We start from the raw sequence: 12,593 nt of genomic DNA, 5'->3' as shown, positions 1-12,593 counted from the left end.
TTGCCTCTCCTATTTCGGCCATTTCCTTTGTTTCCTTCCACCTGCTGCTCCTCAGGCTAATCAAGTCACTTACTTTGTCCATATTCATTTGTTTTGTTTACAGCACTCAAGAATAAGCAGCACTGTTGCAATGAGCTGTTACTTTCTCTGACCGTATGCTGTATCAGTATTCCGGTCAAATAATTGTAATAATCAATGTAAAGGTAAATCGGGAGCACCATTGTAAATATAAAATCTCAAATATTATTTCAGTTTCTGTAAAGCGCAGTAACAACACTAGACATTATGCATGCACTAGATAAAAATTGAAATAACTTACACTAATAAAGAGATTGGAATGTTTTAACTGGACTCATAGCGCCATTAACAGCAATAAATGACGTGTCTCATACTGAACAAGCAGACTGGGGCATCAGTATCCGCAGGTAGGTGCGTGTTCAGTGGTAAAGGAACTCGCCTGATAAAAAAAACTGTCCCGAAATACAGAGAAAATACGATTAGAAGCTGTAAAGGAACAATGTTTACCGAGTCTGATTAGATCACAGCAAGTGACGGAAGTCACGGTAAGATAGACAGGGCCGTTTCTACCATTAGGCAAGACTAGGCGGCTGCCTAGGGCGGCAAAAAAGGGAGGGCGGCAAAAACCAGGAATTTGGAAATCCCCTTGAGTGAATGGCCGCCAAGTCTTGCCTAATGATAGAAACGGCGCTGCCCCTTGAGTGAACTTTTTTCGACCTTGAAAGCGCATTAGCGCCATCTAATATTCAACGTGACGTGAGGTTGCATGACGTCACGTTCGGCGCCACAGGCGGGAGCCGTGCGTGCCCGCTCTCGTAGGAGCTCTGTGCTCGCCTCGTTGTCTCCTGCACCGCTCATCCCCCAAGGCAATGACGCACTGGACAGGACACCCAGACTACAGGTGAGGAGATCCCCTAAGGCGCAAACAGGTCTGCTCGTGTTGGCTGGTGCGCAGCCTACATCACTGGGGACTGCATGCACCTCTTCGTCACGCTGAGAGCAGCTCAGCACGAGTCAAAGTCTGCCCGGCTTTATCTCACCTCAGCGTGGGGCTGCAGAGGCCTACTCCGGCGGGAGAGGAGGGAGTCAGTGCAGACACAGAGCCACCCCCGTCTCTGGTGAGACTGCCAGCTGCCATGCCCAGGTCTGTGGAAACGAAGGGAGGCCAGCCTTGCCCTGGGTGACGCCACCACAGCGGCTAATAATCACTTTAGTAACTCCTGTTGCACCATCACTGCAGTGAATAGCCACATTTCGATCAGGTTATTGACGATAAGAGGCTTCCTATGGAAGTCATATTTACCCAGACTATACATTATATAACACACGGGCGTATGGATGTAATGGGGTAAAGTGGAAGGCCAGATAAATTCGTTTATTTTAAACCCTAGCTAGCGAGCAACCAGGCGTGTGCGCTTTTGTTTTTCAAGTGCCTACAGCTACAGTTTCTCTTACTCGGTCAGTGTGCAGGGGCAAGCCACCATGAGAGGCTGGGTTAAAATATGGTGCATCAGTGGGCGACAACAGACCAAAACGTGCGTGATAGCTGCTTAATGCTTTGAGCACTATCCCCGGGTCACAGAATTTCGAGGCGCCAAGGGAAAGATGAGAAGGTCACCCCCCCCACACACACAGTTTTTCCTGTTTGAAATTATAACAAATGGGACATTCTCTAGCACTTCACTTTACGTGGAAATGTCTCGAAAAGTGTGTATGAATATTTTCCTTTGTAAAGCCCAATAAGCTTGTAGCATGGGTTATAATTGATCAGGCTTAACGACTACTTTATCCAGGTTAGAAAGTGATACACATTTTAAAGGTGATTTGACCTGAGTGCAAGGAGCCCTAGCCAAATATTTTTGTTTGTGTATGCAAAGCAGCAGTGACAATGGACAGAACGAGACTGTGATATAAAGACACCTTTAAAAGGGCATAAGGAATTGAGGGAGGTTCTTACTTAAAAGCATCTTAAAGTATTTGGTGCATGTGTTTTTAAACCATATTGGACACGGCGCAATCCGTGTTTCATCCCTTTCCTTCTTTAATGTCTCGGGACAAACTATGCTTACACAGTGACGTGTGTTTAAGAACTGGTAGGACTATCTTAGGGTACCTGTTCTCTCGAAATTGATTGATTTTATGTAATTGTAACATCGCCGACGAAAATACGATGTTCCTAAAAGATAAGGGGCACCACAAGAGACTAGAACGCAGACTCACCATGCTGGCTGGCTTCACTGGAAGTAAATTTTGAGAACAATTACAGAATTGGCCTGTACCTGGAGGCATAGCAGCTGAGGTAATGCGGAGTAACACCAAAATGTGTTGCATGTCGAATGTGCAGCTTGAGCATTGGTATCATAAACACTTGGTCCGTGTTAGGCCTGAATACCATTTCCATTCAAGGTATGGAATTGAGGTTGCAATTTCTTTGACTTGTGAGCAGTGCTTGAAATGAGAAAATAGAAGAGCAGGTACTCTGTACCAGAGTACCTGTACCTCACTCTTGAGAAGTGCCAGTACTCTCCCTCTTAAAATAAACAAGCATTAAAAATGCAATAGATTGCGCCTTTCATTAAGTTAAAGCCATTTGCTTTGCTATACAATACCATTAGCAAAGCAAATGGCTTTAACTTAATCAAAGGTGAGACCTATTGCATTTTCAATGCTCTTTTTTATGTATTTTGACATTTAAGTGCCCGTGCCGAGGACAGGAAACCACTGGCTCTAATTAGGCACTCCCACTTAAAATGGTAAATATGGGAGGTTTGCTGCAGATCACACACGTATCCAGGCGCCTTGGTGCTTGTTTGACTACTTGGCACTCTCTGTACTTTCTCTGCCACCACACTATAGTAGATTTTTACTTTTTATAGGCCCCCGAGGTTCAATGCATTGCACTTCAGCCAGGATCTTCATTAACCCTCTCGCCAGATCCCATTATTCTTGAAAGATTGTTTTTTTATAATCAAATCTTCTGAATTTTCGACCGATTTACATTTCCGTGGTGAGGAGAACTGGCACCTCACTTGTGTTCTCTATAATTCTCTTTGACAGGGATTCTAAGATACTGCAAGTTCGTGCACAATTGCTGGCGTCAGTAAGTGGCTGTGGGCTAGGGGGCAGGGTAGGTGGCAAGTGAACTCTAGGAGAGTAGGGGAAGTGTCATGCTTTATTTCCACCCTTGCCTCCACCTGCATTAATCACATTAGCAAACACAGCCTAGCCAATAGTAGAAGACATTTCTATAAATAGTTTCATTTCTTTTCATAATAAAGCTACTGCATTTAGTTTTAAAATGTCCACAATTACCCTGCCTCCACACATGTGGCTCCTATAAATGTAGCTGGGAGAGTCTGTGTAGACCACCTCCGCCAACTAGATGTCGGTGACCATTTGTAATGACAAATGGGAATGGCTGTAAAGAACTCTGAAAGAGAGCCTTGAAGCAGCGATGTCCAGCACGGCCACCATAAAAGTCGTATCGCTTCTACCGGGCGGGGGCGTTAGGCTCCTGGTAGCCTCGTAAAAAGCGATCCTTCTTCGGGACTGCCACAACTTTCTAGTACAGTTGCTTTCTCCTAACTGGACACTTTTATTTCTATTTTATTTTTGGGGGGTGCTTTAAGTTCGTCCTTCAGTCTTCACCAGTCAGTTTTGCGAGGGCATTTGGTGATGAATTAATATGGAATCACGTCCAAGTGTTAGATTTTTTTGCAGACTAGGCTGCTAGTTAGAGCATCTTAACTCGTTGCATTCACTCCCTAGTACTTGGTAACCAAGAGAGGTGGGCTGAAGAATAAATTAACTTAAATGAAATTAACTAGCCGGGATGACAGGGGGAGAGAGTGATGGTAGTAAAAGGAAGGGGGCGGCATTTTTCAATTCTCGCCTAGGGTGGCAAAACACCTAGAAACGGCCCTGAAGATAGATAGATAGTTATTAGACGTTTGCGAAATACTCGAACACACAAGACGGAAAAAAGGTTAAAAAGTACCAACTGCGGGCGAAAGGAGAAATACTAAATGTGCAGACAAGAAATAAAACACTCCAGCAGGCAACTACTGTCCAATTAAAGACGACAAAGAAACCCCTGTCAGTAAAGAGATATCTTGTGTGCAAACGTCGTACGCAGACTCACTGCCAGTGATATATATGCCCGAAAGTTCCCGTGGTTGTGATTAAAAATCCCAGTGGAAAAGAGGCTCTGTTCAGAGAAAGAACTGGGCTCGAGTCAGCAGCTCCGGTTCCCAAACCTCTATGTGCTGCTGCAACACCACGACTACACGTGGGCGTGTTTAGTTATTAAAAGCACCACGGTTATTAGGAGTTTAAAAAAATCACAAGACGTGTTTACAAAACAAACCACGCGGTGGTCTAAACATAAACAACACAGGCAGCTCTTGTGATACCCTCAGCGCGCCCGAGGCGAGTCAAGGAAATCGAGGGAAGCCGGTGCTGTGTAATCGGTATCCCATGGAGGGAGGGGATACACAACTGCATTCTGTGCCAAAGGCTGCATGCACAACACCGAACAAATGCTTTGCTGGCGCACTTCTGCCAGTGTGTAGGATTCCTAGCCACAGTAGCCCGGGGGCGCAGGGAGGCGGCTTCGCGAAGGGCTCTTCCCTCCCTCAGACTCGGGCCTCCCACTGACGTCTGTTGTTGATGGGTGGCGATCGCCCGATTAGAAGTGGGCACGGTAGCCGTCAATAGGGAGAGCTAAGCCCGTTCCATATGGCTGCCGCCTGGCCTTAGAAGCCAAAGCACAAGCCGAGCCATCAAAAATGCAATTCGCACAACAAAAGTAATTGAAAAATAAGGAAAAGACTAAAATTAACACAAGCGTATTTAACATTTGAAAGTTTCAATGTGTTGCTAGATAATATCACCGCACAGCGACAACCTCCCCGCCCTAACTGCGATTCTATCAGTGAACTATCATTCTCCACCTACATCTGGGCAGTACTCTAGTATAGATGAAGCAACGTTCGAGGATATTAAGTCATATCTACGAGGTATTTACATGGCACACCCTGAACTGAAGTACTTGAAGAATCTCCCGCGTGCGACGAGCACAGAGAACGAGACACAGTGAAGTAAACTGATTTGACTACGCTCACACAATCTGGTCAAGAATGGAACATGGAATTTGAACCCAAGTTTCCTAGTTACACATTAAGCAATTCAACCACTACACGGATAGCTTATCTCGCCTGTTTAAGACAAAAAGGCAATCCCTTGCATTAATCCTTTGATAAGTTAAATAAGTACACTGAGTATGAGTATGAGTATTACTAGACCTATCACAGATAAAATGAATGTGACACATTGAGTCTACCTTGAAAAAGTAAAAAAATAAGTTACAATAAGTGAAGGCCCTCTAGTTGGTGTTTAATATCACTGGTCTCTCCTAACTGAAATAGGATGATGTCAGCAGAGGCTCAACACATCAATAGGAGTAATTACACATATTAGCAAAACAAACTTATCTCGGCCCCCAAAGGTGGCTCTAAGGTTACAGGTCTTAAATTAAACAAAAAGTGCAAAGCTCAGCAGCAGATTTACATGTACATGTTCTTTGTTTAAACGCCCAAAAAGGTTTGAGCAGGAAAACACTCCACACATTTTTAGGGATGGCCTTGGAACTAAGCGCTAGCTGTCACACCAGACTGTTGTTTTTCCAAACAATCATGTAAAATAAACATGAGTAGAGGGGCTTTGGTGGGTGGACTTTGTCTATTAGTGTGTTAAATTGTGGTTTACCTTTTGCTCCCGCCCACCACAGCATACTGCCTAGGTTAGCCCACGTTACCCATTAGCTTCCCTCACTTAGACTGCGCAAAGGCTCTGCGCATTGTTTGAATTTGCCTAAAAACAGTTCCTTTCTCTTATGTGACGAAACTGCCTTAAAGTATTTTATTTGTATTAACTTTAAATACCCGCTGTTTATTTTGCCTGTGCATGGGGTGCCCAATTAGATGGCATTTGCTTTCACTTAACAAAATGTAAAAAAAATAACCACTGCACCTGCTTGAGAAGGCCAGACATATTACCTTTGCCCGTGTGTGCAATGTTTGTGCTCAGCTGTCAAACACTTTGTCATTTTTCTATTTCAAAAAGGGCATTAGGGAGGGATGTGTGTCATGTCTGGGATGCAGGATGGGATCTCCTTTAGCTCAAATCTAAGGAACGGGGGAAGGGCTGGGCCTGAGCCAGATATTCAGCTACAGCCTAGTGCAGCTCATCCACAATATGTACCGGATCACTCGGATCCACCTCCAAGAGACTGCTCGGCCATCATGCCTAGACACTTCCATGGTGAACTCGATGAGGTTCGCGTGCATGACTCCCATCTGCCAACCTACCTTGAGTAGATGACATTTTGTACCTTTAGACCTCTGAAGATGTCACACTGCTGACCGCTTACCCCCACCCTAAACCGCTCAATAACCTCCTACTTGCTACTGAGACAGCAGGGGATAAGGCAAAACAGGACACTACCGAAAGACAATTGGATGTGTACAGCTTAGTTTGCATTTGCTGCCTCTACTATCATGACCCCTTTGGTCAACAGTGGCAACCTCCTGACTGATGTTCATGGTCGTGTAAGCATGGCCTTTCTCTAGGAGTCTTGACACTCATACTCCACACTGTTTCTTACTATCTAGGAATCCATCCCATGGTGGGGGGAAATTATCAGCTGCTGTTCCACACAACAAGGATTCATGGCTGACTTTGGTTCACTTTCACTGTTACTGTGCTGTTTCTCAACACAAGGAGTCCCTATGAAAAGGTAGTCACCGACATGGCACCACTATGCTGTTGGTTATCCTGTCAGAGCTATTATGGCCATTATCAGGCCTATGGCATTATGACGCCGGTACTTTATAACCCCTGGTATGTTGTTTTGATGGCCATTTCCATGTTTTCAAAATGCTGCTAGACATTACCCTTTAGAAGATCGTGTGCTGTTTGTCACCCATCCAGAGTTTTAGGACATTACTTCTATTGTTCATGTGAGCTATTAGTCACACCTCCTACAGCGTTACAGTGATTCAAGTCACTCATTGTGGATTCTGTTATTACTGGGCTGTTGCATACCAGCCTCAATGGTCTTGCTGTGCTATCTGTTCATACTACCATGATCCACATGTATGGTTAGTGACCAGACTGCCAGTAATCACCCTGCTCCTCCACACAGTTTCTGCACAGTGGACTTTCCCAAGTGCTGCTGATGAACGTACTATATTAATGTACTGTTTTCAAAGAGAAACTGCTATTGTGCTATCAGTCAATGACTCAAAGTTGTTACTGTGCACTTGGTAACGCCAACCTGGTGGTACTGCGTTGCTATTCTCTCCCGCCCAGATCACTGTGCCCATGGTCACTTTCCTACATTGACCCTACCCTTTTGGTCATGTCAGGGTGTAGTGTTGGTCACTTCTCAAAGCGTTCTACTGTTTGGTTCTCCACACATTGCTACTATATTGCCAGGCAGCTCCACAGTGATATGGAGACGATGAACACTTACTATGGGTGTTAAAGTATTGAATGGCCAGGCAATGCGCCCCTCTGTGGTTGTTCAGCCACAATGATGGCGTCAGCCAATCCGTTGGCCTTCCTACATTGTACAAACGAGTCAGCCGCTCAACTATGTGTTAAAGTCCTAAGTATATCTGCTCCTTAACACTGTGTGTAACTGTGCTACTTTCCCGTATGGTTACTATGTGGTTTACTCAACAAGGGATCTGCGGTGTTTATCGCCACCATAGAACGATTTTATTGTTCACACCCCCTCTTCCAGACTCTACGCGCTGTTGGTCATACAAACAATGTGTAAAAGTGCATCAAGGCACCCACACTGAGCTGTTGTGCTCTTTATCACTAAACTTACAATGCAGTTTGTGTTTACTATTCCGCTTTGATGACCCCGTGCTGCTGATCACCTCAAACTGCTCAGCACCCTCAAACTGCTAAGCACACCCAAACTGCTCAGCACCCCCTAGTGACGTCGAGCACCCGTGAGGTTGACTATTTCCATCCCTGGTACACCCGTGCTGCTGTTAATCAATCCCTAGTGGAGTTAAGGTACTAGTGGTCATCTACCACTGGAGTGTCCATTTGCTGTTGGTGACTCCCCCATTCTCCTCACCTTCCAGCCGGCGGAGCTGTTGCTGTCCCCCTTGTCCTTGAAGTAGGGCACACTCTTCACCATCCAGTCGTAGATCTGCGACAGGGTGAGGCGCTTCTCGGCCGAGCTCTCGATGGCCTTGGTGATGAGATCGGCATAGGACAAGTTGCCCCACGCGTTGCGGCGGGCGGAGCTGCTCTTGCGGGGTGGCACCTGCTGCTGCAGGGGTGGCGCGGGGTGCGGCGTGTGCGGGCAGCCCGGCTCGGGGCAAGGGAAGCCACCGCACGCCCCGCAGCAGCCGCTCGCCGCCTCGCTTTCCTCCAGCAGGCTCAGATTGGCCAGGAAGTCACGGCTAAAGTCCCCCGGAGATCCCTCGTAGGTGTCAGAGGCCTGAGGAGGAGGTCCGCCCGGAGCACCCTGAGGAGAACCGGCGCACGAGCCAGGAGGCGGCTCCGCGGCGCTCACCTCCGGCCGGGGCAGGGGCCAGGTGCACGAGCGCGGCCGGGACAGCGGTGCGAAGTCGGGGTCAATGTCCACCACCTGTGGGGCCTCGGCCATGGCTGAAGGAGAGGAGCTCCTGGATGCAGCGGTACTTCTCTCCCTTGAGGAACACCGATTCACGAGCGACGCAACTTCCCCCCCCACCACCCCCTCCGCGAGCGAAAGAAATCACTCTTTGCCGCTGCGGGCTTCAAGCTCCGTCCACCAGCCGAGTCAGCTGAGTCAAACCCCGGCTCGCGCGCTGCCGAACTCCTGGGAGTCACACTACAGTCCCACGCGCTGGGCCGGTCCGGCTGTTGTAGCCGCGAGACGCGTTCTGCCCGCGCGCCGCTCACGTTGACAGCGCCTGTTGCATGCCACAGCCGGTACCCAGACTGAACTTCAGACCAGAAGGAATCCGCGCTGTCACTGCAGCCGCGCTAGGGGCGTGTCCACGCGCCTGTGCCCGCCTACAAGCGCACCGCCCCTACGCCGGGCCCCGCCCCTCGGCTGGTGTGGCGACAGTAAGTCTCCTGGCCAATGGGGCGGCATAACGCTGTGAGCGCGAGCGCCCGCCGGCTGCGGGGGCCGCGGCTGTTTGCTCGTAGCGAGGGTTGAGTGGTGTCTGTGGGGTGCCCCCACCTCGTTGGTTGCGTGTTTTCCTAGTAATGCACGAGGCCTGCGCCTCCCCCACGCTCTGATTGAAAGTGCGCAATGTTTTGATTCCAGAAAGCATACGAGCGGCGGCGGCGTGGAGGCAAGAGGGCTGTGTTTACATTCAGAAACACAACGTTAACTGCGAAGTGGGTCTGTATCAACCCCTCTGACGGTTTATTTTCCCGTCTTCATCTGGCTGCAGTTTGCATCCTGTAATTTAAGTTATCGTTGTAGGAAGGAGCGTAACATCCCCTACGTACAAAGTGCAGTTTGTTAATGAAAAAAACAGCTTCCTAATGGTATCCTCGGGCGACAGGACAGAAACACGACACTCATTTGTACCTCGCAACTAAAGGAACCGCTCCTCACCACACCACTAACTCCCCCTGCTGTTAAACCTTCCACTTTCCCCACGTTGCACCGGAGCCAACCTACAAATCCTCCTACCGTCGCTCTGTACCTATCCTTTCACAATACTATCCTTGTGGAAGGGGGCAGTATTTCTCCCTGGGATGTTCTAGCGCCCGTGTATGCACCCCTGCTGGGGCACAGTGACCTCCCGGATCCGTGAGGAATAAAACCTCTTCCTCAGGCACCCATGGGCGCAGGATCGCAGTGGGTGGAGACATTTATGGTAGTGGCGTACGTTTTCCACAGTCACATAGGCATTGGGTAAATCTTATACAAATATTACTTAGCACTGGTCTGACCAGAAATCACAACTCTGCCGCAGTCACCACAAAGAATGCATAATGATATCCCTGAAAGGAAACTCACGTATCCAAATATATATTTATTTTCAGTAAATTAGCAGAGAAATGACCGCTTAATGGGATTCTTGCAACCCCTCTTGGTGGTCTGCTGGGTTGTTTTCTGGGTCCCCTGGGGGCAGAGATTATATATTTAGTAATTTTTAAATTTTTTGTAATATTAAAATGTGAACCGTGGCCACAGTCATGTTGAAAAAGCCACTTGCGTCCTATTTCAATTCAATTCAATTGATCTTTATTTCAGCACTACATGGCCATAAAAGATTTGCATGGCAAACACATTTCATTGATAAAATACATGTTAAACCCTGTTTTTAAAACAACTGATAATTATTACTAGTAAAATCAATACAGTTTTTAAAAAAGACAAGTATGAAGCATGGTAACATACCTAGCTTTTGAACATTAGGACACGGAGCTGAAAAAGATTAAAAAAAAATACATACAGTCAAACCAGTAAACAAATAAAACCAAGTGAACAAGTGAAATACGATTTTGCCCTTATAGCTTTAGGCCTTTTTTCCTGCGCACAAAGTGGATGGAAAGCAAAAATCTGCTGACACTAAATACAATTATTTGAGTTGTATCAGATTTGATCATTCTTAATGCCATCTTACATGACCTTATTCCCAGCAGATTGCATAAAGGTTTGATCCACTTTCTTCTGGCCGACACATAGGCTGGGCAGAAGAAAAGGATGTGCTGGCCATCCTCCTTGAGATTACTCTCGCACATGGTACATGTTTTGCTGGTCGCTGGGTCCTCAACAGCATTCCCCCTGTAGACCTCCGTGCCAGGGTTGAGTTGGTCAAAACGTTGCCATATCTTAGTTTCATAAAAAGGGTTTTAGCGGAGGCTCAACTTCATCTAGGAAATTCTCAAAAAGAGGCTCATCCTTGAACCTTAGGAAGTTGTTTACTAAAGTCCCACCACTATTTCCATTAATCATTTGGTTATTGATAAAACCCCAAAAGGCCATTTTCACAATTTTTTGGGAGTTATATGGTAAACTTTCTGGATTCTCCCAAAATTGGGATAAACCTATCTTGGTTAACCACAATCTAACATGTTTTAGCCAAACACTGGAGTTCAATACATCCATGCCCATTAACTCTTTTGACCAATTTCTGTAGTCGAGCAATTCTGGTGTTTGCCAAAGTCTCACCCAAAACATTAGTGGCCGCACAATAGTATGATGGTCAGTTCTTTTGACATTTAAGTCCAGCTGAAGTGGTACTAAAGGGGTGCCTTTTGGGGCCCTTACAAGGCTTCTCATAAATTTGTTCTCTGAAATTGTGAAAACGTCCTTTGACATTCGCCCACAAATCTCGGCACCGTAAAGGGCTGCCGATTGGACTTTGAATTTGAATAACTCTAGTGCTGGTGACACAGCTTTGCTAAAACTTGCACCCTGCTTCTTCAGAATGGGTATAGTCAGGGCTTTAAGTGGGATGAAAAAACTAGGGGGTCTCTCAAAGTGGTTTGGCCAATGTAATTAATGGCATGGCTTAAAACAAATAAGCTAAAAATCAGTGCTTGTATTTTGCTGCTTCTGTCATTGATCCAGATATATGATACGACAAGTAACATCATACCTACAAAAAGTCAGGACTATTGGCTTTGTCAATGCTTGTTAGATGCATAAGATAAATAAGCAGCAACTATGGCTTGTTGTATATAATATTGGAAAAGCTTCCACTTACAGTCCTGGTGACACCACGACAATGTTGCTGCTCCTGAGTTTCCAAAAGAGAAGGGAAATCCAGAGAGAAAATAACTCTTTGGAGGATTTCCCTTCCCCTACAACCCTCACCTGTCATGACGTCATGCCGTAACTTCCCCTCTAGAGAGAAGAGAGCAGTGTGAGCAGCGCACATCGCTGTGCAGATGTCAATGCAATCCGGAAAAAAAACGGACCGCCTGTGCCAGGGCACAAAACAGAGCCCGACAGAGACCCGTTTCGAGGCCCCCTTTAAAAAACTGCCGGTGCTCAGACCCGGCCCACTTAAAACCCTGGGTATAGTGTTCTGAGTGAATATTAACTTGCTTTTCTCAATTTGGGGCTTCCACGTGAAATTGGAGTCAAGGGTGACCCCCAAATAGGAAAAGTTTTGGACCGATTCCAGTCTTTGGCCATTTAATGTTAGATAACCTTTTTCTGGTTTAATAGGGTTTAGGGCCATACATTTGGTTTTTTTGACATTAATTTCCAAACCTTTCCTATTGCAATAGTCACTAATGAATGTAGTAGTGCTTGAAGGCCTTTATTAGTTTGAGAAATTAAAATGGTATCATCCGCAAATAGTAACGCGGGTACCCTTTCCCCATTTAATTTTGGCGAGTCATTTTTGCAACCCTCTAAGAGTGCAGGAATATCGTTCACAAAAATGGAAAATAAAGTGGGGGCCAGGACGCAGCCTTGGCGAACGCCACGCTCAATAGGTGTATTCTGGGTTAATTCCCCATTGGGGCCCCATCTCACTTTAGCAAAGTTCTTGGCGTGCAACCCAATTATCTGAACCAACAGACAGTTG

The 12,593-nt window shown here is 46.5% G+C and overlaps 1 protein-coding gene across 2 annotated transcripts in view; it reads right to left on the bottom strand.

The window, feature by feature from the left end:
- Positions 1 to 9,047, bottom strand: part of FOXO1 (forkhead box O1) — a 113,549-nt gene extending 104,502 nt beyond the window's left edge. Inside the window, exon 1 of one of the 2 annotated variants that reach the window (XM_086935057.1) lies at positions 8,174 to 9,047. In XM_086935057.1, coding sequence (XP_086791183.1) covers positions 8,174 to 8,710 — 537 coding nt within the window. In that variant the 5' untranslated portion in view covers positions 8,711 to 9,047. The remainder of the gene's footprint in view (positions 1 to 8,173) is intronic. The other variant, XM_086935058.1, reaches the window with a different exon arrangement.
- Positions 9,048 to 12,593: the final 3,546 nt, after the last annotated feature.

The sequence above is a fragment of the Lissotriton vulgaris genome, chromosome 8 (assembly GCF_964263255.1).
Source record: "Lissotriton vulgaris chromosome 8, aLisVul1.2, whole genome shotgun sequence".
Lineage (NCBI taxonomy): Eukaryota > Metazoa > Chordata > Amphibia > Caudata > Salamandridae > Lissotriton > Lissotriton vulgaris.
Note: the sequence above shows the minus strand (reverse complement) of the source record. Positions and strands in the feature narration are given on the sequence as shown.